General features: G+C 33.2%; 1 protein-coding gene across 6 annotated transcripts in view; it reads left to right on the top strand.

Moving 5' to 3' along the window:
* The window catches only part of ORC4 (origin recognition complex subunit 4), an 81,681-nt gene that overhangs the window by 42,864 nt on the left and 13,325 nt on the right, over window positions 1–25,492 (top strand). For 3 of the 6 annotated variants that reach the window (XM_039244566.1, XM_039244565.1, XM_039244563.1), the window contains exons 3-9: window positions 196–272; window positions 1,089–1,179; window positions 16,202–16,277; window positions 16,726–16,811; window positions 19,531–19,579; window positions 21,367–21,518; window positions 24,163–24,336. In XM_039244566.1, the coding sequence (XP_039100497.1) occupies window positions 196–272; window positions 1,089–1,179; window positions 16,202–16,277; window positions 16,726–16,811; window positions 19,531–19,579; window positions 21,367–21,518; window positions 24,163–24,336 (705 nt within the window). The remainder of the gene's footprint in view (window positions 1–195; window positions 273–1,088; window positions 1,180–16,201; window positions 16,278–16,725; window positions 16,812–19,530; window positions 19,580–21,366; window positions 21,519–24,162; window positions 24,337–25,492) is intronic. The other 3 variants (XM_039244564.1, XM_039244568.1, XM_039244567.1) reach the window with 3 other exon arrangements.

Raw genomic sequence — 25,492 nt, forward strand, 5'->3', positions numbered from 1 at the left:
AAAAAAAAAAAAAAAAAAAACCACTAATTTTACAACTCATGAAAATGGTACCAGAACTCTTGAAGACAAGCTATTTAGGGAGGGTTAAATAGATTGATTAATACCTCATTTTGACTGCTATAAATGTGTATTCTCAATCATTTTTTATTTCATGTATAACATTTTCATTTATGTTTACTCACTTTTTTAAATCAGGTACAAAGAGTTCTACGGGAAAGATTTTGTCATCAAAGCCCACATAGTAACTTGTTTGGAGTACAAGTACAATACAAGTAAGTTTAGCTATCCTTTTTTCTACTTAAAGATGCCCTTTAGGTTTTGCAAAAACCTGCACAAAGTTTACCTTACCTTACACAGATTGCATCTTTAATATGGCTGACAAACTTTTTTTTTTTAATTTTTTAATGTTTTATTTATTTTTGAGAAAGTGATAGAGACAGCAGGGAAGTGTAAGAGAGAGAGGAAGACACAGAATCTGAAGACAGGCTCCAGGCTCTGAGCTAGCTGTCAGCACAGAGCCCGACGTGAGGCTCGAACCCACGAACCATGAGATCACGATTTGAGCTGAAGTTGGACTCAACCGACTGAGCCACCCAGGCACCCAAACAAACATTTTTATAGTGATAAAATATTTTGCTCTTTGTACAGAAACACTGAATATTATAAAGCAAGAGAAGATATAAATATTTTTATAACAAGAAAGCTACTTAACTCTGAATCTTATGTTGCTTCTGCCATCTGGTATTATGGAGAGAATTCTGAGGTCTTGTACCTGATATTTGAGAGCCAGCTGTAGAGTGGAAGGTTTCAAGAGTTGCCACTGTTGTCCCTTGTCCCATACCATCATAAAGCCAAGATATTTCAAACTTACTTGGTTCTCTCTTGAGGTTTCTAGAGATTCATATTGACTTACCATCTCTTCTGTGTTTTGCTGTGTGGGACTGTATAGAGCATAAGTCAAGTGCCCAGAGGGAGAAAAAAAGGGGATACCTCTTTTCTGTGCATATTCAAATTCAACTTTTAAAAAGTATTACCTAGAAAGTTATTCCAGCTTCCTTTTAAAATTTTGGCTATTTATGTCGTTTCAGACACTTAATTGAGCTGCTAAAAAGAACTGCTATCCATGGAGAAAGTAACTCTGTTCTCATTATTGGGCCCCGAGGATCAGGAAAGACCATGGTAAAACTATGGATTTCTGGTATTTCCTTGCCCCTGTAGGCATGTGATGATTCTTTTGGCAATACTGAAAATATCTTTTCTTTTCATTATTTTGTTAATTTTACTTTTGTTTTTTCTTTAAATCATGGAAGACATGGAAAACCTTAAAAATTAGGGTGGTATATTTGAATTGGGCATATCCTTTTTACCTTACATTTCTCTTCAGTAACATTTTCAATTGATGTTTTTCCCATCATGGTCTTTGTCCTTGAAGAATTAGTGATTGCCGTAGAAAAAGCAAATTAGCATTTATTAAGCTTGTTTCTTGTGCTTTTTATCTATGTTCTGTACCTTAGCTTGTGCTTTTCATCTGTGTTATCATTTTTACACTAACCCTGTATCGTAGGCATTGATTCTGTTTATAAATTGGGTAACAATCATACCATGCATTCTTTTTCCCCCTATTATTGTTTATTGTTTAATCCTAACTCAAGTAATTTTTTCATTATAGTCCCATCTTCTAGAATACTTATTCTACTTTCCCTCTATCATATTTGGCTTAGTTACCTCAAAAAGATACTCTTGTTTTTCTTCTCATTTTGTCTTTTGACATTCTTTTTGGTGTATGAGACAAATTATGGCCGTTAACATTGAATACATTACTATTAATTTTCAGTACTTGGGCTGTGTAAAATCTCTTTTCTGCTATATTCCATGCAATGAATTTAGATTTCTCACTAACATAATTTTTTTATTATGTGTAGAAGTAAAATTATATATTTAAAAACTATGTAAATTATAAGTAATTATTAAATTATATTAATTATAAGTAATATTGCTTACATGTTATAAGCATATTGACTGTACGTTAGGTAAGGTGAGGAAATAAGGACTTTAGGATTTTACTGTTCTCACCAACTTCCAGTATTGTTTGAAGTATATAAATTGGGAATATAGATCTAGGTAACTTATTTTCTTTTGTAATCTTTAAGTGATCTTTCACATTTATTATATTATAATCATATTTACAGTAATTTTTTTGTTTTGATTATACTGTATTTGATTCAGTCCTAATGCTCATTTTATATAACCACTATTTTTTTTTTTTATTCTTGATTTCTTTATTATGGTTTTCCTTTGTGTTTGACTTCAGTGCTTTTGGGGTAGTTTTATCAAGAGAGCCGTGTGATCAGTATGCCTTTGAGCTATTAGAATATTTTAAATTTTTAACAATAATATTAACAACAGTAACATTGAGCAAAGGATATGCACAGAAAGGTCATAGAAAATCAAATACAAATCTATCTTAAATTTGTAAGCATCTTCAGTTTTACTTATAAGTAACAAATTTAAAGTATTAGCACTTATGTCTGTAAGGTTGACAAAACCTGTAAAATTGACAACACTAAAATTGTGACTTACAGGAAAATAGACACATGTTCCTACTGGTAGTATAAATTTACATAACTAGAATTAGAGACAGTATCTAACCACATTACAAATGGATATGCCCTTTGACTCAGCAACAACATTTCTAGGAATTTGTACTTGTGAATGTCTATATGTACTTGTGATGTCTATACAGTTACTCATTGCAACACCATTTTTTGCTAGTGAAAGATGAGAAACAACATAAATGCCCATCAACAGAATATTGGTTAATAAATGCTGGTACATCCATCCATATAATAAATTATTAAGCATCAGCAAAAAGTAACATTTTTCTGTAGTCCAGGAAAAGAGGGAAGAGGAAAAAACTGTAAAATTTTTGTTGGTTTGTACAGGCATACTTCATTTTGCTTTGCTTTGCTATACTTTGCATATACTGTATATTTTAAAAATTGAAGATTTTTGGCAACCCTTTGTTGAGCAAGTACATAGGTACTGTTTTTCCAACAGCATTTGCTCATTTTGTGTCTCTATGTCACATCTTGGTAATTCTCAAATATTTCAGACATTTTCATTATTATATGTGTCATGGTGATCTGTGAACAGTGATCTTTGATGTCACTATTATAATTGTTTGAAGTGCCAGGAACCATGTGCATGTAAGATGGCAAACTTAATGGTTCAATGTGTTCTGACTGTTCCATCCACTGGCCACTTCCCCATCTCTGTCCCTCTCCTTGGACCTTCCTGATCCCTAAGATACAACAATAGTGCCATTAGGCTAATTAATAACACTACAGTGGCCTCTAGGTGTTCAAGTGAAAGGGAGAGTCACACATCTCTCACTTTAAATCAAAGGTAGAGAGGCGCCTCGGTGGCTCAGCCGGTTAAGTGTCCGACTTTGGCTCAGGTCACGATCTCACAGTTCATGGGTTTGAGTCCCATGTCAGGCTCTGTGCTGACAGCCAGCTCAGAGCCTGGAGCCTGTTTCAGATTCTGTGTCTCCCTCTCTCTCCGACCTCCCCTGCTCATGCTGTCTCTCTCTCTCTCTCTCAAAACTAAATAAAACATTAAAAAAAAATTTAAATACATAAAGGTAGAAATGATTGAACTTAGTGAAGAAGGCATGTCAAAGCCAAGATAAGCTGAAAGCTAGACCTCTTACACCAGTCAAGTGGTGAATGCAAAGGAAAAGTTCTTGAAGGAAATTAAAAGTGCTACTCCAGTAAACACAACAGTAAGGAAAGTGAAACAGCCTTATTGCTGATATGTAGAAAGTTTTAGTGACCTACACATTTCCTTAAGCCAAAGCTTAATCCAGACCAAGGCCCTAATTCTGTTCAGTTCTCTGAGAGAGGTGAGGAAGCTGCAGAAGAAAAGTTTGAAGCTAGCAAAAGTTGTTTAAGGAAAGCAGTGCCTCCAAAACATGAAAGCTCAAGGTGAAGCAGCACATGATGTAGGAAAAGGGAGAATGATGAAACATAGACACATACTCTGATTACATTTCCTGCCCAGAAGTAATACAGACCACATCTCACAGTTGACTGGCCATAGTGTCACATGGTCATGCCTAATTTCAAGGGAGCAATGAAGTGCCTTTCTCCTAGATTCCTACAAGGGATAGCCGTAAGTATTTGGTGAATGTCTGTGATGTTCACCACAGCTAACTTGTTTGGAGTTTGTGTGTGATTTTGTTTCCCTTGTTGTAAGCACCACCACCCCCCATACACACACATACAACTTCCCCTGTTATTAATGTCTTCCCTTAGCATGGTACATTTGTTGAAATTCATGGACCAATATTAATAAGTTGTCATTAACTAAAGTCTCATTCTTTTCATGCAAGTTCCCTCTTTCTGATGTTCAGTTCTGTGGATTTTAACAAATGCATGGTCATGTATCCAACATTACGATGTCATACAAAATAATTTCACCACCCTAAAATAAAAATCTTTATACTTTACCTATTTACCTTCTCACCCCCCAATCCTTGACAACCACTGATTTTCTTATCACCATAGTTTTGCCTTATCCAGAATGTCACATAGTTGAAAATCATAAAATTAAGAATATTGTTTTCTTTCACTTATGAATTTAAGGTTGTTCCTCCAAGTCATTTTATGGCTTGATAGGCTATTTCTTTTCCTTGTTTAATAATATTCCATTGTATGGATGTACTACTGTTTATCCATTCCCCTATTAAAGGAACTGGGTTGGTTCCAATTTTGAGCAGTTCTGAATAAAGGTATTATAAACACTTGTATGCAGGTTTTTATGTGGATATAGTCTTCAACTTAGTTGGATAAATACTTAGAAGTACCATTGCTGGATCATATGGTAAGACTATGTTTAGTTTTGTAAGATTGTACTAAGCTGTCTTCCAAAGTGACAGTACCATTTTGCTTTTCTCACCAGCAATTTCTAAGAGTTTCTCTTGTTATACATCCTCATTAGCATTTGCTATTATCATTGTTTTCAATGTTAGCCATTCTGATATGTAGTGGTATCTCAATGCTGTTTTCATTTGCAATCTTCTAATTATGTATGATATTAGGTATCTTTTCATATGCTTATTTTTCATCTGTATCTTTGGCAAGATATTTTGTGACCATTTTTTAGTTGGGTTTATTCATTCCTTATTGACAGGTTTTAAGAGGTCTTTGTATATTTTTGTCTTTGTATATTTTGGATATACCATATATGTGTTTTGCAGATACTTTCTCCAAATCTGTAGTTTCTCTTTTAATTCTATTATGGGTTTCCTTGGCAAGCAGTTTTTCCATTAAAAAAAAAAAATGTCAGCTTACCGGTTATTTCTTTCATGGGTTGTGATTTTGGTGTCATATCTAAAACTTCATCACTAAATATCCAAGATCTAGGTTTTCTCCTATGTGTCCTTCTAGAACTTTTATAATTCTTTATGTTTTACAATTGGGTTGGTGATTTATTTTGAGTTAACTTCTTCGAAAAGTGAAAGGTCTATGTCTAAATTCTTTTTTTTTCTTTTATTTCTTTTCCTTATATATGAATATTTAAATTGTTTCAGCATATGTTGACAAGACTATCTTTTCTTCACTGAATTATCTTTGTTTCTTTTTCAAAAGTCACGTGATTGTATTTGTGTCGGTCTGTTTCTGCCTGTCTTGATTACTATAGCTTTATAAGAAGGCTTAAAGTCAGGCACTGTCGGTCTTCCAACTTTGTGTGCTACTTCAGTATTATTTTAGCTATTTTGGGTACTTTGCCTTTTTATTAACTTTAGAAATTTATTTATTTATTTCCAAGTGCTTGGAATTTTTGTGTTCAATCTATAGATCACAATGGAAAAATTGGTTTCTTAACTATATTGAATCTTCACATTGATAAGCATGGAATATCTTTTCATTTATTTAGGTCTTTGGTCAGAGTTTTACGGTTTTTCTCATATAGATCTTATACGTATTTCATTAGATTTATACTAAGTAAATATTTTTGATGCTAATGTGAATAGTATGACATTTTTAATTTCAGATTCCAAATAATCATTGCTAATATATACGAAAGCAAATGACTTTATGTATTATCTTATATCCTGCAATCTTGCTGTAACTGATTATTGGTTCCAAAATTTGTCAGTTCTTTGGGATTTTCTACAATCATGTCATCTGCAAATAACAGAAAGTTTTATTTCTTCCCTATTTCCTCTTATACCTTTTATTTCATTCTCTTGCCTTCTTTCATTTGTTATTCACGGGCTATGTTTAAGCATTGATCATAAAATTAATATTCAGAGCCTCTTAATATGAATTTAGTTCTGTTTTCATGAAAGAATAATTTTATTTTTGGATATTTCTTCTCATTATTTCTTCTTGTCCTTTCTTAGTATTAGAGTATCCAGTTCTTTTTTTTTTTTTAATTTTTTTTTTTTAATGTTTTATTTATTTCTAGGAGAGAGAGAGAGAGACAGCATGAGTAGGGAAGGGTCAGAGAGAGAGGGAGTCACAGACTCTGAAACAGGCTCCAGGCTCTGAGCTGGCAGTCAGCACAGAGCCCAACGCGGGGCTCAAACCCACGAACCGCGAGATCATGACCTAAGTGAAAGTCGGACGCTTAACTGACTAAGCCACCCAGGCACCCCTAGAGTATCCAGTTCTTAAGCCTTTGTTCTTATTTCTCTATGTCATTTCTCCATGTTTCTTTCCTTTTTATCATTTTTTTTCCTCCCTCAGCATTCTGTCATATCACCTTTGTGATTTTCTTCACCAGCAATTCCACACTTTGCTTCTTCTAATGTGATATTGCATATTAGTTTCTAACAATCCTTCCTTCTTGTCTGCCTCCTTGTCATGTACCTTCTTAGTCTGTTGTTTTGTATTGATCTAAATCTGGCTTAAACAGCTCAAAATATTTATTTTTTAAAATATACATTTTCAGTAGTAATTAATCTTTTCCATCAGCTTATTTCCTGTATTTATATAACATAATTTTTATATAAACTCCTGTGTAAGTTTTTCTATTTATTAAGGGTTAAAGAAGAACACAGTACTTAAGACACAGTATTTATCAGTTAATAAAACAATTTGTTCTTGTTATATTGACAATTTGTCCCATTGTTGTTACTTCTTAAACCAGAGAGGCCTGTTCTGGTGCTTTAAATTCATTTATCAGGTCTGACTTCCCTGGAAAATATCAAAGAATCCCATACTTGGTATTCCATTTTGATACAGTTTGACTTAATTCTGCTACACTCCAATATTGAGAGGACAAAGAGCCAAGGAAGAGAATTGTTTAACTTTTTTAATTTGTTGTGTGTGGAGTATCCTGAGATATAAAGTAGAAATTTTAGAGAAGAACTCTTATTAGTGCAATCTTTTAAGTGTAAATTTTAATTTAAGAAATAAGATTACAGTATATTTTTTAATACTCTCTTTGCCCAAACTACTTGAAGTACAAAACTTCAAAATCTGCAGTTAATTGATAAAGAAAACATAATAATGTTGCTTATTATATCTCAAACATTTTATTGAAAAAATACATGTGGTTCCAAGTGACAGATTGTACCCTGGAAAATACTCTTTTATACAGAAATTACTATAGACAAAGAAACAAATATGTGGGAATAGTAATAGTAGGTAAGCATAAAAATCCCTGATTGCTATCAGGTCTAAGTGAACTATGCCAGTATGTTTGAAAAATTAATTGTTAGCTACAAACATTCTGGTGGAAATGGGGTAGCCATATATGTTATGCTGGTTGGTGTAATATCATAATACCAACTAAGTATTTTTAGTACATAATGTAGCTTAAAATATTTGGAAAGATGACATTTTATACATTTTAAAAATTTACCAATTACACAATCAGTTAAAAAAATTATACAATAGGTAGTTAACATACCAGTAAGTTTTAACAATATCTGGATTTGAACTAAAATTATTTAAAGTATATATGCTAATACATTTAAATTATCATTTCAGATCACACATCATGAAAAAATTGTGTGAGCTCATCTAGACAAATGATAATAAATTGTTTAAAGTAAATTTAATGGAAAGAGTGTTATAAACTTGTTTTAACTCTTTAAGTTTTTATTTTGACCACCCAGTGCTCATTACAAGTGCACTCCTTTATCTCAACAACTATTTCACCCATCCGCCCGATCACTTCCCTTCCCTGATGGTAACCGTCATTTGTTTCTCTAAAACTTGAGTCTTTTTCATGGTATCCCTCTCTTTCTCTCTCTCTTTCCCTTTGCTTATTTTCTTCCCTCGATTTTACATGAGTGAAATCATATGGTATCTGTCTCTCTCTGACTTATTTCCCTTAGCATTATACTCTCCCTCCATCCATGTGGTTGCAAAGGGCAAGATTTGATTCTTTTTTAATGGCTGAATAATATTCCATTGTATATAGAAACCATATCTTCTTTATCCATTCATCTATTGATGGACACTTTGGGCTACTTTCATAATTTGGTTACTGTAAATAATGCTACTATAAACATGGGGTGTGTGTATCCCTTTGAATTAGTGTTTTTGTATTCTTTAGGTAAATACCCAGTAGTATGTTTGTAGGAATGTAGGGTAGGTCTCTTTTAACTTTCTGAGGAACCTCCATAATGTCTTTCATGTTGGCTGTACCAATTTGCATTCCCACCAGCAGTGCATGAGGGTTCCTTTTTTTCCACATCCTTGCCACCACCTGTTGTTTTTTTGTGTGTTTTTTATTTTAACCATTCTGGCAGGTGTGAAGTGATATCTCCTTGTGGATTTGATTTGCGGTTCCTTGATGCTGAGTGATGTTTAGCATCTTTCAGTGGGTCTGTTGGCCATCTGTATGCTTTCTTTGGAAAAATATCTGTACATTTCTTCTGCCCATTTTTAAATTGGATTATTTGTTTTTTGGGTGTTGAGTTATATCAGCTCTTTATATATTTTGGATACTAACGCTTTATCAGATATGTCATTTGCAGATACTGCCTTGTAGTTTTGTTGGGTTTCTTCACCATCCAGAAACTTTATATTTTGATGTAGTCCTAATAGTTTATTTTTGCTTTTTTTTTCCTTGTCTTCAGGGACCCATCTAGAAAGAAGTTGCTAAAGGCCAGTGTCAGAGAAATTATTGCCTTTGCTTTCTTGTAGAATTTTTATGGTTTCTGATCTCACATTTACGTATTTAATAGATTTCGAGTCTATTTTTGCATATGGTATAAGTGGGCCAGTTATATTCTTCTACATATTGCTGTCCAGTTTTCCCAAAACCATTTTTTGAAGATAATTTTTTCCATTGGATATTCTTTCCCACTTTGTTGAAGATTAATAGACCATCTAATTGTGGGTTTATTTCTGGGTTTTCTGTCCCATCGATCTCTATGTCTATTTTTGTGTCATACCATACATTACTGCAGCCTTGTAATATAACTCAAAGTCTGGAATTGTGATGCCTCCAGATTTGCTTTTATTTTTCAAGATTGCTTTGGCTATTTGGGTCTTTTGTGGTTCCATAGAAATTTTAGGATTATTTTTTCTAGCTCTGTGAAAAATACTTAATATTTTGACAGGAATTTCATTAAATGCATATTGCTTTGGGTAGTTTAGACATTTTAACAATATTCTTCCAATCCATGAGCATAGAATGTCTTCCCATTTCTTCATTTTCTTTCATCAGTGTTTTATAGTTTTCAGGGAACAGATTTGTCACCTCTATGGTTATGTTTATCCTAGGTATCTTACTCTCTTTGGTGCAGTTGTAAATGATATTGTTTTCTTAATTTCGATTTCTACTGCTTCATTATTGATGTATAGAAATGCAACAGAGATCTGTACATTGATTTTGTATCTTGCCACTTTACTGACTTCATTTATTTTAGCAGTTCTTTATTGGAGTCTTTGGGGTTTTCTGTGAATCATGTCATCTGCAAATAGTAAAAATAAAAAGTTTTACTGCTTCCTTACTGATTTGGATGCCTTTTATTTCTTTATGTTTTCTGATTGTTATGGCTAGGACTTTCAGTAGTATGTTGAATACAAGTGGTGAGGGTAGACATATTTGTCTTGTTCCTGACCTTAAGGGAAAGGCTCTCAATTTCTCCTCCATTGAGGATGGTGTTAGCTGTGGGTTATTCATATATGGCCTTTATTATATTCAGGTATGTTTCCTCTAAACCCACTTTTATGTTAAGGGTTTTAATCATGAATAGATGTTGTACTTTGTCTAATGCTTTCTCTGCATCATATGGTTCTTATTCTTTATCTTACTGATGTGATGTATCATGTTGATTGATTTCAAGAATTGAGCTGTCCTTGCAACCCAGCATTAAATCCCACTTGATTGTGGTGAATAATTTTTTAAATGTATTATTGGATTCGGTTTGCTGGTGTTGTATTGAGAATATTTGCATCTGTATTCATCAGGGATCTTGGCCTGTAGTTGTTTTTGTGATGTCTTTATCTGGTTTTGGTATCAGGATAATGCTGCCCTCACAGAATGAATTCGAAGTTTTCTTTCCTTCCTTTTTTATTTTTTGGAATATTTTGAGGAGCATAGGTATTAACTGTCCTTTAAATGTTTGGTGGAATTTGAGAAGCCAGGTGGCTCTGGACTTCTGTTTTTTGGGAGTTTTTTTATTATTGATTTAATTTTCTCACTGGTGATTAGTCTGTTCAAATTTTCTATTGTTCCTGTGTCAGTTTTAGTAGGTTACATGTTTCTAGGAATTTTCTACCCATTTCTTCTAGGTTGTCCAATGTTGGCATGTAGTTTTTCATAATATTCTGTGAATGTTTGTATTTCTGTGGTGTTTGTTATTTTTCCTCTCTCATTTGTGATTGTATTTATTTGGGTGTTTTTTTACTGGTAGTCTGCCTGCTAGAGGCTTACCAATTTTATCTTTTTTTTCCCCCCCAAAGAGCCAGCTCTTGGTTTCATTGATCTGTTCTATTGCTTGGTTGTTTGTTTTGGTTTCTATATCATTTATTCCTGCTCTCATCTTTATTATTTCCTTCCTTCTGCTGGTTTTAGGGTTTTTTGTTCATTTTTAGCTCCTTCAGATGTAAGGTTAAGTTGTTTACTTGAGATTTGTCTTGCTCTTGAAGTAGGCCTGTAGGCCTGTATTGCTATAAACTTCCCCCCTTAAAACTGTGTCCCACAGGTTTTGAACCATTGTATTTTCTTATTGATTTGTTTCCATGTACTTTTTTATTTTCTTAAATGATTTCCATGTACTTTTTATTTTCTTAAATGATTTCCCAGTTGACCCATTCATTGTTTAGTAGCATGTTACTTAACCTCCATGGATTTGTGGTTTTTCGAGATGTTTTCCTTGTGGTTGACTTGTAGTTTCATAATGTTGTGGTCATAAAAGATACATGGTATGACTTTAATTTGTTGTTTTGTGGCCTAATATCTGGAGATCTGTTCTGGAGAATGTTCTCAATGCACTTGAGAAGAATGTGTATTCTGCAATTTTGGGATGGAATGTTCTGAATATATCTGCTAAATCTTTCTGGTCCAGTGTGTCATTCCAAGCCATTGTTTCCTTGTTGGTTTTCTGTTTAGATAGTCTGTACATTGATGTCAGTGGGTTGTTAAAGTACCCTATTATTGTATTATTATTGATTTGTTCCTTTATATTTGTTATTAAATGTTTTATGTGTTGGAGTGTTCCCATGTGGGTGTGTAAATATTTCCAATTGTTATATTTTAATGGATTGTTCCCTTCATTATTATATAGTGTCCTTGGTTTCTTCTTAACAGTCTTTGATTTAAAGCCAATATAAGTAAAGTTACTCTGGCTTTCTTTTGACATCCATTTACAAGATAAACATTTCTCCATACCCTCAGTTTCGATCTGCAGGTGTGTTTAGGTCTAATATGTGTCTCTTGTACACAGCCTATAGATGGATCTTGGGGGGTGGTTTTTGGTCCATTCTGTTTCCCTATGTCTATTGAGTGGAGTGTTTACTCTATTTACATTCAAAGTTATTATTGATAGATGTGCATTTATTGCCATTTTATAACTTACTCTGTGGTTGTTTCCGAAGATTTTCTTTTCTCTCTTTCATGGTTTGCTGATTTTCTTTAATGATACATTTGGATTTCTTCTACTTATTCTTTGCATATTTATTAGTGCTTTTTGATTGTGGTTATCATTAGGTTTGTATATAACGTCCTCTGCATAGAGCAGCCTATTACAAGTTGATGTTTGTTTAAGTTTGAACCCTTTAACAAGGGTTCTTTACTCTTCTCCTCATGTTTTAGGTATATGGTGTCATATTTCACGTCCTTTTATTTTGTGAATTCCTTTACTGATTTATTTTACAGAAATATTCATCTTTACTGTTTCTGTGTTTCCTACCTTCATTCTTTCATTTTGGTCTCTCCTTTATTTACACTCAAAGAGAACCCTTTAGTATTTTCCGCAGGGCTGGTTTAGTGGTCATGAACTCGTTTAATTATTGTTTGTCTAACAAACTGTATCTCTCATTCTATTCTGACTGATAGCCTTGTAGGAAAGAGTATTCTTGGCTGCAGATTTTTCCCATTCAGCACTTTGCATATAACATGGCACTCCTTTCTGGATTGGAAAGTTTCCGTTGAAGAATTTTCTGATAACTTTATGGTATTTCCTTTATATATAACTGTCTAGTTTTGTCTTGTCACTTTTAATTTTTTTTATCACTGTATTTTCCCATTTTAATTACATACATCTTGATGTGGATCTACTTTTGTTTTTTTTTTTTGTTAGGGATTCTTTGTGTCTCCCAAATCTGGATATCTGTTTCCTTTTCCAAATTAAGGAAGTTTTCAGCTATTATTTCTCCAGATAAAATTTTTACTCGCTTTTCTCTGTTCTCCTGGGACACCTGTAATATAAATGTTAATGAGTCCATTCTCGTTTTCCATAATTCTTTTTTTTTTTCTTTTATTCAGCTTGATTATTTTCCATTACTCTGTCTTTTAGGTCATTAATTTCTTCCTCTTCTTCCAGCCTGCAGTTTATTTCATCAAGCATCTTTCTCATTTCATTGATTGAGTCCTCTATCTCTGCTATGTTCTTATCTCTGTGTTAATGGTCTAATTGATTTGCTCCACTGTTTTCTCAAGTCCAGTAAGTATACTTGCAGTTATGGCTTTAAATTACCTTTTATCTGTTTCACTTTGGTCTCTTTCCATGTCCTATTATTTCATTTGAGAGAAATTCTTCTGTCTTCCCATTTTGTATAAGTTTCAGTATCTGTTTCTGTGTGAGGGAAGTCAGCTATGTTTCCTATTTTTGAGGACAATGGCTTTATGAAGAAGAGTTCCTGTGGTGCCCTGCATTATAGTGTCCCTTCTTCCCCAGGGACTGGCACTTCTAGCAATGCTAAGTGCACTCTGCTGTTGTGCCATCCTGACAGCTTTATGCCTCTGGGCAGTCATCTACAGATGCCTGTTATGGGCAGTGTTTGGTCCCTGGCCTGAATGTGGTGCGTTTTAACTAAATGTGATCTGGTCTGTTTTGTGAACTGATACCTGTCACCACCACCACCTAAACTGCAGCTTTGCGAAACTTACCAGATGGAAGCCGTGGTATTGGCAGGGGTTTGGGCCAGTCTTTTAGGGGAGGGAGCCCACCATGCTGGGATTGAGGCAAGAGTGACTAGGAAGGTGGTTTCCCCCAGATCCTAAGGGGGTGGGAGGGGCTTAGTGTAAGCAAGTTAGGCAATGAGTGTCAGCAGAAGACTGTTTTTTGCAGGTAGCTCTGTATTTATGCTGACAGGCAGTGAGGTAAATAGTACCTGCCAGTTCCTTTTAACCTGGATTTCTCTCTCTCTCTCTCTGAATGCCCTCTCCCTGGAACATTCTCTGAGAGGAGCAGCTAATGTCCCTACATTGTGCCCCAAGCAATGTCCAGATTGGTTTTTGCATGCTCTGTGTCCACAGGCTGTTTGCCCAGCCTTCTCTCTCAGAGCAGTCCCAGTGTCTCCATCCCAGCTCTCCCAGAGCCAAGCATGTTGACCTTCAGAACTCCAGGCTTTAAGACCCACTGGTTTCAACAACTCAAGAAATTCAGGCCCTCTCACTTTCCAAGCCAATTGCTGTGGGGATTCATTTCCTATATCCTCCCCTATGTGTTAGTCTGTCTCTTGCTCTTCTCTAGATGGTAACATTCTCACTACCATATTGGCTATGGTCCATTTTCCTCCCAAGCTGAGTTTCCATACTTCCTACCTCCTTTGATGTGGCCTCTTCTCTACCTTCATTTGTGGAGTTTTTTCTGTCAGTTTTCAGGTTGATTTCTAAGGTTGTTAGAGATACCACATTTGTATCATCTGGGAACAAACTCTTATGATAGACTTATACTTAATCTAAAGGTCAAAAAGTACCACCTCATTTTCTGATGGTTCTCTATAAAGAATGTCATTTCTTACTAGGCTTTATTTCATAGTATGTCACTTAATATTTTGAGATTATCTCTTTTTAAGAGGGCTTAGATGAATTATGATCTGACTTAGAATTCCATTTGTTTCTAAAACAATTACATACATACCAGAATGGTTAGTATGTTTGATACCGTATTGTGAAACCTAATAATTTAAAATGATATTTGCTTCTTCCTAATCCACAAAGATGTTGTAGTGACACAAAGAAGTAGAATATTGCAAATAAAAATTATATTTTGCTTTTCAAAAAGGTTTACCAGTTGTTCCAGTGGTTGGTTGGTTGGTTGGTTTCAATAATCCTTTTGTCCTCACTAAATTTTGATGCCAGCTTTACTAATTTAATTTTGTATACACAGCCTGTTTGGGGCAACCATTGATTTTATAATTGTCCTTTCTAAATATTAAAAGGAGTAGTCCTTCATCATTGCTCTTCCTTTTAAAAGCTTTTCTGCTTTTCTTAGTTATATTCATTTTTAAATTTTAAAAGACAAGTGCAGTATTAATGTAAAGAGATGTATATTATATTGCAGTGTAATTGTGATAAGATGCCACACATCAAAAACTTAGAGAATAGAAAGTATGTGGCATAGGAATCTGTAGTTATACAAATCTGAAACTTTATAATTAAAACAATTTAAGGTGGTATAACACTTTGTGTGTTTTTAGTAGTAATTATATTAGTAGTAGTAATTTATTTTATTGATAGCTCTACTTTTCTTTAATAAGGTCTTACTGTGTATACAGTAGTCTCCCCTCACCCATGGGGCATACATTCCAAGACTCCAGTGAATGACTGAAACCATAGAGATAGTACCACACTCTATTTGTACTATTATTTTCTATGCATATGTACCTTTGGTGATGTTTAATGTATAAATTAGGCACAGTAAAAGATTAAAAATAACTGATAATAATAGAACAATTATAACACACTATATTATTTGAGTGTACTGTCTGTCTCCCAAAGTATCATTTGAGTGTGGTATCTGTCTCTCAAAGTATCATTTTGTCATATATTCACCCTTGTGATGATGTAAGATGATAATGCCTACGTGATAACATGAAGTTAGATGAATGATGTAGGCATTATTATGTAACATTAGACTACTATTGAACTTCTGACCGTAATGTCAAAAAGATTCATCTGCTTCCGCACAGTGGGAAATTGAAACTACAAATAAGGGATGGCTACTGTACCTGGCAACTAACAGAGGGGCCATCTCTTTTCCAGATTATCCTCTTGGTATTTTTTACTTTTCCAATTTATATTTCATGATAACATACAGAGTAGTTAACAGTATTTCACAGAAATCGGTATATTGATTGGGGTAGATTTTTGTAGTCATTTGATACATGTTTTTCAATAGCTTTTTAGTGATTTCAATGATATTTAAGTAGAGTAAATGTTAGAGATGAATAATAAACTGACTCGGACATGAAGCCCTTAAGTGGCTATAGTTTTATGTGACTTATAGAGAAATATATCTTTGTAAACTTGAAGGTTGTTTGTAAACATTTATTAGTTTGGGAAGATGATTGAGAGCGTGACATCAGTCCTGGCTCTGGCATTTCGAGTCAGACATGAGATGTTCTACTTAAACCTTTCTTTTATCTGAATAATGTACAAATTTGTATATTAGTTTAAAATGATAATCTTTTTATTATGATCTGTTCCAATTATTCATAGCTTAATACAAGCTTATGATTTTTATCTATTAAATATTCCATAAACTTTTTTTAATACTACTTAGTTAATAAACCATGCTTTGAAAGAACTGATGGAAATAGAAGAAGTGAGTGAAAATGTATTGCAAGTTCACCTAAATGGTAAGTATGTCATCATTTTGCCACTGGAAATGATATCAGTCATGTTAGCTTTTTATAATATAAAACCTAATTTGCTTATAATTTGTAAGGGTGGATAATAGTTATATTTTAAAAACTTGGTCCATATTTAACAACTTTCACTTTAAACTACCATATGCAGTATTTTATGAAACTGAAAAAATAATAATACTATATAAAGGAAGCACATAAGGACTCTTGTTTTTGTCTTTCTTTACTTAAAGAACCCGAAGATAGTTTTTTTGAGTCTACCAAATGTCTTCATTGCTGTGTTTCAAAAAAGTAATGTAAACTAACAGGCTTTTGACTTTTTTCTTTCTAGTTAAATTTAAAAAGCATTAGAAAACTTTCTTGACTGGAAAATAATCTGTACTCTATCAAATAAATAATTTCATTTTAATTAAATATTTTTAAATGGATTTTATTTCAGGACTGCTACAGATCAATGACAAAATTGCCCTCAAGGAAATCACAAGGCAGTTAAATCTGGAAAATGTAGTTGGAGATAAAGTTTTTGTAAGTACCATTTCTATTCTTTTATTAAATAGGCTTTAGTGTTTGCATGGCATAGATATTTTTATATTTTGGAAGACTAGGGTGGGTTCAGAGATTCTAAATTGAAATCTGAAAGATTATTGTCATAAAAATGTATAATGTTCTAGGATGCATTCATCATATGTTTATATTCAGTTTTTCAGGTAGATAATACTGTAAAACTGTCAAGAAATCCATGTTTCTGTAGACATTAACTGAGTTTGTTTCTTTACCTGTTAAGATAAATATCTTGATTCTCTATTCTTGGAGATAGATTAATATATTTTTTAAAGTACTATACCCTAGCAGTCTATTTTTAGTCTTCTGAGACTTGGGAAGCTAGAAGTAATGGAAAATATGCTGAATTTGAAGTTATAAAAAGATGGATTTGAGTCTTGTCTTAAAACTGTTGACTTCTTGGTGATCACGGCTAATGAGTATCTCTGAAGTTCAGATTTCCCATCTGTGTTCAATGTGCATTATCTTCTTATACTTCATAGATTTATTCTAAAGACAAAAGGAAGCATTAAACATAATTTATATTTTAAAAATGCGGGATTTGTGATGTACTATGTAAATGTCAGTTATCTCTTACTATTAAAATGTGTTTTCAGAAACTTATTTATACCTCATTATTGTAACAGCTTGGAATCTCAGGATAGTGAACATCGGTAACTTAAATGAAACTGATCAGAAATGTTCTGGAACTTTTATTAAACTTTTTACCCTATCACTTGATTTATAGGGCTCAAGGGATAGATTAATTTACAACTACCTTAATTTTCATAATGAAATGACTGCCTCTCCTACTGCTTACTCAGAGTGGGTTGTATACATCCCAAGTTCATTTTCTGCTCACTAGTGATCATATAGTACTATATTACGCTAAAGTGTATGCTCTTTTCTACAATGGCATAGCCATAATTGCAAGCCTCTTTAATAATTACTTATAAAAAGTTGAGCCAATCATGTGTTATCCTTCCACACTGTCTACAGGTTCATAATGCCCCTTCTATAAGTCTAATGTTCTACCTCCTGTTCAGAATGTAATGTTAAATACAGTGGTATATCTGATCAAGGATATTTACTATTAGGTAGGCTCAGTTTGGCTTTTGGTTTGCAATTGATGTAGACTGGTGTTTCTGACTTTTTCTGAATAGACCTATTCTTATTGGATTCACAGGAAATGATAAAAGGCACCATTGTTTATCATCCTGGTCATTACTGTTGTTATAGCATCACATAAAGAGATTATTAGTTTAACTTCTACATTATATAGATCAGTCACCTGTGGCTCACAGAGCATATTTTAGGTTACCTAAGGTCATAAAATGACAAAGGCTGGACATCAAGAACTTAAGTCACTTAACTGAACTCAGAGCCTTTCTGTTTTGATAAACTTACAGCAAATTTCTGTATTCCTATAAATGTATATGGATATCCATAAATGGTACATGTATTTGTATTCATATAAGGATATTCTTTTACTTGCATATGTATTTATATAATGATAAACTTAATGTCAGGTGTAACTGTCTTTAAAAAGGAGGATGGCATCTGGGTGGCCCATTTGGTTGGGCATCCAACTCTTGATTTTGGCTAAGGTCATGATCTCCTGGTTTGTAGGATTAAGCCCCAAATTAGGCTCAGCACTGATAGTGCAGAGTCTGCTTGGAATTCTCTCTCTCTGTCTCTCTCTCTCTCTGTCTCTCTCTCAAAAATAATTAAATAAACTTTAGAAAAAAGACTAGCAACCTTTGAATAACCTTGACCACTGATTTACCCACAGATTGATTGCACTTGAGCCTTTATTTATATTATGGTAAATACCTCTTGCCCTACCTGTCTTGGAAATACTGTTGATTTGACAACATGCAGTTATTGTAAAATATGTGAAAGTTCTTAAAAACCTATTAGGCTATTTTGTATCAGTTCTCTCAAAACTGGGAAACAAGTGGATTTCTTTTCTCTGATATGTCTTTGTAAATTTAAAGTTGGCTATTTCTTTAAATCAAAAAATCTAAATAAAGTAAAAATTAATGACTTAAATGAAAAAATATTTCAAAGGTCCTGTATCCACAAGCTGGAACATCTGGGTAATGCATCTGTTACACTGTTAAGTTCCATGTAGAATATTTTAAGTTTTATCCAAAAATGTTTTGGCTATGTTCCAAGTAAACAGCCAAATTTGATATGATATACATACATTCTGTGGTATGCTCTTGAATAGGAAAACATTATAGTATGTAATATTTGAGGCAGATTCTTCTCCTATTTCCTCTTGGATCTGATTTAATTTCATGGTCATTTTTTTAATGTTCAAATTAACCTGAGACTGGCAAGAGTTTAGTGTATGTGAAGATACAAAGTACTATGGAGTTTTAGTTCTCTGAATGTATTTAAAATATAGGAAGTCTTAAACACTACCTTTAAATTAAAGTTAATATTTTTACAAATTTTACCTGGGAAAATTATAAACATGACAGAATAATGCCATTTCAATACTATGCCATCCCTGCTTCAATATTTAAGCTTTTAATGATGCGCATAGAAATATCCAGCTCAGAATCTGGCTGCGGACTAATTTAAATCTAGAAAAAGATAGATACGTAATGTCTATATAATGTCTAAGAATCAGAGACTCCTCTTTTATTCTTTATTTCATTAAACGTTTAGTCATGGTGTCTGTTTTGTTGTTCAGGGAAGTTTTGCTGAAAACCTTTCATTTCTTCTGGAAGCTTTAAAAAAAGGTAAATATTAGCATATTTAACACCATCTAAAGGTATCTTTTAGCTTTATTTTTTCCTTGCTTTTAAGGTGATAGGTGCTTTTACAAAAAATAAAGAAGTGTTAAAAAAAATAATGACCACTATAATCCCATGGCTGTTATAATGATTATCCCAATTAACGTTTGGTTTCATGTCTGTATTCACCTGCAGTATATCACTGATACAGGTAGACATAATTTTTGTATAAGATTAAAATAATTTTCCATATTGTATAACGTATATCTTTCACTTACTGGTGTATTGTAAGCATCTTCCTGTGTCAGTAACTAGTGAGCTACACCATCATTTTTACAGTTCTCATATATTCTGTTTTATAAATTAATTATACTTTAAATATAATAAATTATAAGTTATTAATCACCAGTTCTGGACTTCCTGACTTCGTACAATTAGAAAGAAATGTTTAAATTATCATTTAGATATTTCGTGGGGTAAATTTTAGTGAGTAAAAGTATTTAAAAGTATAAATATAACCAAACTATCCTAGAAGTTCCATTTTCTAAACATATTTAAAAGTATCTTTTCCTTCACAACTTTTTTTCAGTTATTATCTTTCATGTTTGCCTAAGAGAAAAAATATATTTCTTAGTTTAATAGGCATAATTTTGGCGTTAATGATGATCATCACTTCATATTTTATTAGGCACTGATATTTCCTGGTTTATTAGTTCTTTTGCCTTATTTTGGTGGTGTTTACCTCGTACTCATTCATGCGAATTCTTGCACTTATTTTTCTCTGAAAATTGGTTTAGACTTTCTGCTGAAGTTTTAAATTTTTTAATAGTCAAAATTTTTCTCTTCAGATTTTGAAGACATTCACTTAGTGTTTTCATCTAATACATATATTTATAATTTTGTGAAAATTTATTTGATAAGGTATAAAGGTGAGATCTAACCTTGTATAAACTACTTTTCCCCATTGATTTGTAATGATATAATTTATCAAATACTAAATTTCTATATTACATAGGTTTGTTTATAGACTTTTTAAGTAGTCCTTGTACTTTTTATGCCATTTAGGTTACTGTATATGTTTTATCTGTTAAGTGTCCCCTTATCAGATTTTCTTTTCACTTGTTTATGTAAATATAAAGCCTTAACCCTTTAAGGTAATAGGGATTGTCAAAGTAGTTTCCCTCATTGTAATGAGAAAAATGAATTCAGAGAATCATGTTGAACTTTCCCCTGTTGTTGAAATATTAAAGCTGTGGTTAGAAGGAGTTAAAGTGGTTTTGGTTGAATTTTATAGTTAGAAAATTTATTTGTAAGAATTTTAGGCACTTGGGAAGGTACACTTTGTGTTTCTTCTAACTAAACAAGTCTCTTCTGAAGCAAAAGTTTTGTTCATAAATTAGTGATTCCCTTTATTATTAATCCCAAAGTGTTTTGGTCTATGTAGGTGTTAAGAGATCCTTGTCAATTTTCTGAAGACAAAAGGTTATGTTTACATAATTTAAAAAACAGTGGTTTAATCATTTAAATAATGTTCTTAATTTTTTATTAATAAACTACTAGAATCTGGTAAATAGACTTTGAACTACTTGAGGGCAGTAAGGGTTATCTTGTCCTGTGAATAATTTTTTTGTTGAATAAATGTACATGCACTGTTAAGTGTCCTACCCAAAGTAGGTTTTCAAGAAGTATTTGTTGAATTGAGTTTTAACAACCAAAATGTAGTGAATAATTGGAAACTCTTAAGAAAGGTTGATATAATTGCTTATTAATATAATACTCTTATTTTACCTTAGGTGACAGGTCTAGTAGTTGTCCAGTGATCTTCATATTAGATGAATTTGATCTTTTTGCTCATCATAAAAATCAAACACTCCTCTATAATCTTTTTGACATTTCTCAGTCTGCACAGACTCCAGTAGCAGTTATTGGTCTTACATGTAGATTGGTAAGTTTTTCTTTCTATTAAAAAATTGACTATAATGTTTAGATAATTAAAACTTAATTACTGACATAGTCACTTATGTAAGTAATTCTATTGAACATTTTTTCAAATGTGTTTCATCAGTCCCTGGTGCATTTATCCTACTTTTTAGCTCAGATTGAAGGAAACAATTATTCACACATAAACTAATACCTCCCTCTCTTTAGTGGAATCACTGAATAAAAGAGTGAAGTCAGATTATGTTAGTATAATTCCTACATTATCAAGTAAAAAGAAAATGAAATAATCTTACCATCATGTTAAAAAATTGCTAATAGTTTGTACTTTTATATTTAAGATTCCTTCCATATTTGGATAATGCTTGGAATCAAGTAAAAATGATAACTATCCCCTCTTTGTAATTATACATCTTGAGAAATGGAAGAGATTACTTCTATCCAGCTGTCACAGTAGATAGTAGCTTCTTTGCTTCTTGGGGGGACTTTAGAATGATTTTAGCCATAGTCTCATTGTTACTATCCCATTACTTTGTGAAGATTCTTTACATGTTGAACCTTATGTACCTTCAGATGGCTACGCAGGCCTTTTTTTTAATCTGCTTTGACAGTATAAACTTATTACTGAATTCAGATAAAACTGATATTTAAGGGTCATCTCTTTTCTCCTACTGTGGCTGCCATGGGTCCATTATTTTCATCCCTCTTTTCCTTCCTGCATTCTTGGAAGCCTTGTACAAGGCCCATTTACCTCTTTTCCTTTCCTACAGTTATTTGTTTTTTAGAAAAGTGAAATGCTTAAATCATCTTTCAACAACAGTCCTCCTGCCAGTGTTGTTTTTCTGTGGAGTGTCTTTCTCTGTTTTCTTTCCCCAGTGCTCTAGAGTTTATGATATACGCCTTCATAATAAGTCTCCCTCATAGAACATCTGCCTGGTCTTTATTTCTCCTTGCCAACGGCAGCAGTTGCACCACAGGAGTTAAGGAAGCAGCTTCTCGCTTAAAAAAGCCTCTTTGGGCAGAAGTAGCAGTGGCAAATGTTATTGACCCAGTGAAAGACCAAATAAACAATCAGCTGCTCCCTAGCAGTGTTATGCTAGGCCTTTAAAAATTCTATATGTATAATTTTCCAACTATGCAGTTCAATTCTAAGTATATCTGTATGTCCACGTTTATAGGGAAGAAGTCAAAAGATGGATGGATTAGTGACTTTGCCAGCAAAAATGTCTTCCCTGTGGAAGTATTTCTTTTTTGTTACTATTCCCTTTATTCTCACATTGCCAACTTATGTCATTATTGTCCACCACTAAAATATCTTTTACTTCCACCTCTTCCTTTCCAATCCCAAGTTCCATCTCTTAATTATTGGTTGCATATAGTGTTGTTTCCACTACCTTTCAGGCACCTACCTATATGGATGATCTATAACGGCTCCTTAGTAGAAAATAAATTTATAATACTGCTGTTTCTGAACATAACTTCCGTATCCTTTAATTATGCTGGCACTGTGATTTTCTTTAACCTGTTAAAAACATTCCAGGTTTTTTACTCATCTTATCCTTTCCAACCCCAAGCTATTAGTCTTTACTGTCTTCCTTTCCAGGCTAACCATGATCCCATGGTGATCACTTGAATTCTTTTTGAGCTCTATGATTGGTTTCTCAGTCCAATAATTATGAAAATCATATGGATAGATTTAAAAATCCATATTTTAAGGCCTCACCAGAGCATTTGATAGCATTTTCTATAGTAACTTCTTTTTACTATAGAAAATTGACAATAAACTTGATTCCTAATTTCTCAAGGAAAAATAGCACAAATGCAAGTACTTTCTAAAATATCACTATAAAAAGACGAAAGACAGAATAACTTACCAGTGTCATGCCGTGTACCTGCAAGTTTCCTCTCCTATAGCTTGTTCTTGTAGCTCAGCATGCTTCAGCTTGAATTTATAGGTAGTTTTGTGAACTGAACTTTTCTCCATTACATGTACTGTTTTTGAGTCTTTGTTACATAAAACAATGAAGATGTTTAAATTTTCAGGAATAATAATCTTACTACATTTTACTTTTTTTTTAATCTGAATTCTTTATAGAATGTATGCAATTCCTTATTGAAATTCTTGGTGATGGGGCACCTGAGTGGCTTAGTCAGCTAAGCATCCAATTCTTGATTTTGGCTCAGGTCATACTCTCATGGCTCATGAGACGGAGTCCTGTGTTGGGCTCTGCACTGTGCCCCTCCCCCACTCATATTCACTTTCAAAATAAGTAAATAAACATTTTTAAAAATCAGTGGTGTTACTGTGGCATAGAACTATTCAGTAATAAAAAAAATTTTTTTTGCAATTATTGTTGATTGTAGAATGTTAATGATTAGCTGATAGTAGCATAGTACGTAAAAGACATGATATCACCAGGCCTACCAATGCTTAGAAGGGGATTAATAAAAGTAACTTGTATAATAACTAAAGAAATCAAGGGAATGATTTCAGGTTTTGGAGGCTTGCACAAATTTTAATGCTAAATTATGTATTATAGGGTAAACATTGTTAATTATAGGTGATTGTTCAAATATGTATACTTCTAATATTGGTTTGTTGTTTTTTTAAAAACGTGCGTCTTATATGGGTTTTTGTTGTTGTTTTTAAGGATATTTTGGAACTCTTAGAAAAACGAGTGAAGTCACGATTTTCTCACCGGCAGATACATTTAATGAATTCATTTGGTTTTCCACAGTATCTTAAAATATTTAAAGAACAGTTATCTCTACCTACAGAATTTCCAGACAAACTCTTCACGGAGAAGTGGAATGAGAGCATTCAGGTAACTTGAACAGAGGCAGTAATATTAAAGTAATTTTTGTGCTTTGGTATACCATTGAAAGCAATAAAATCCTACAAATTTTTTTTGTAATGTTTTATTTATTTCTAGGGGAGAGAGAGAGACAGCATGAGCAGGGGAGGGTCAGAGAGAGAGGGAGATACAGACTCTGAAACAGGCTCCAGGCTCTGAGCTGGCAGTCAGCGCAGAGCCCAACGCGGGGCTCGAACCCACGAACCGCGAGATCATGACCTAAGCGAAAGTCGGACGCTTAACTGACTAAGCCACCCAGGCGCCCCTAAAATCCTACAAATTTAAAAAAAAGTTGTAGTTTAGCACAAACCTTATAATGTTACTGTAGCATAGAACTGCATTAATACAAAGTATACATTTAGGTGTGCATGTGTGTGTGTGTTTTAAAGTCAATTGAAATGTCACATCCTAAAGTTTTTCTCTCAAAAGAACTTGAGATTTTTGTTGTATTTACATCTGGCTTATTTTAGATTATTTTGTAAATATTTAGGTTATTATAAAAATTGTATTTTCTTTATTTACAAGTTTAGCAATAGTTTAACTTAGTGGTTCATCACTAACTATCCAGTGTGGATTTTTTTCTTTTCTAATTCTCAGACAGTTTTAGCCTTTATCTCTAATTTGGGTCTAATTAAGTCACAAGGCTTGGCATCTCTGGTTGTATTTATCTGTGTTGTGAATCTCATGCAGTCCCTGGAACGCTGAGAGTCTTAGCTACCAAGGCATGTTTCCATGTTGATTTAAAGGTTTACTAATAAATGTTGTGGACTCTACAAATTTACCTACACTTAAATTGAATAGCCTATCTTAAATAGGCCATTGTCATATCAACTCAGCATACTAGCATCAGCTTATCTTATGCTGAAAAGAGTTTCAGGGTCACCTGGGTGGCACAGCTGGTTAAGCGTTTGATTCTTGATTTCAGCTCTGGTCGTGATCTCATTTCATGGGATACTTTGGATTTTACTTTTGCTTTAGGTTCTCTCCCTCACTCTCTCTGCTCTTCCCTCACTCACACTCTTTCTCTGTCTCAAAATAATTAAATAAACATTAAATAATTTTCACTTGGCAGGATGAAGGGAGAGAGTATATGCCAGGAGTGTATTTCATAACAAAATTGAAAAAG

This window comes from Hyaena hyaena, unplaced genomic scaffold (genome assembly GCF_003009895.1).
Source record: "Hyaena hyaena isolate Hyena2069 unplaced genomic scaffold, ASM300989v1 scaffold_246, whole genome shotgun sequence".
In the NCBI taxonomy this organism is placed as follows: domain Eukaryota; kingdom Metazoa; phylum Chordata; class Mammalia; order Carnivora; family Hyaenidae; genus Hyaena; species Hyaena hyaena.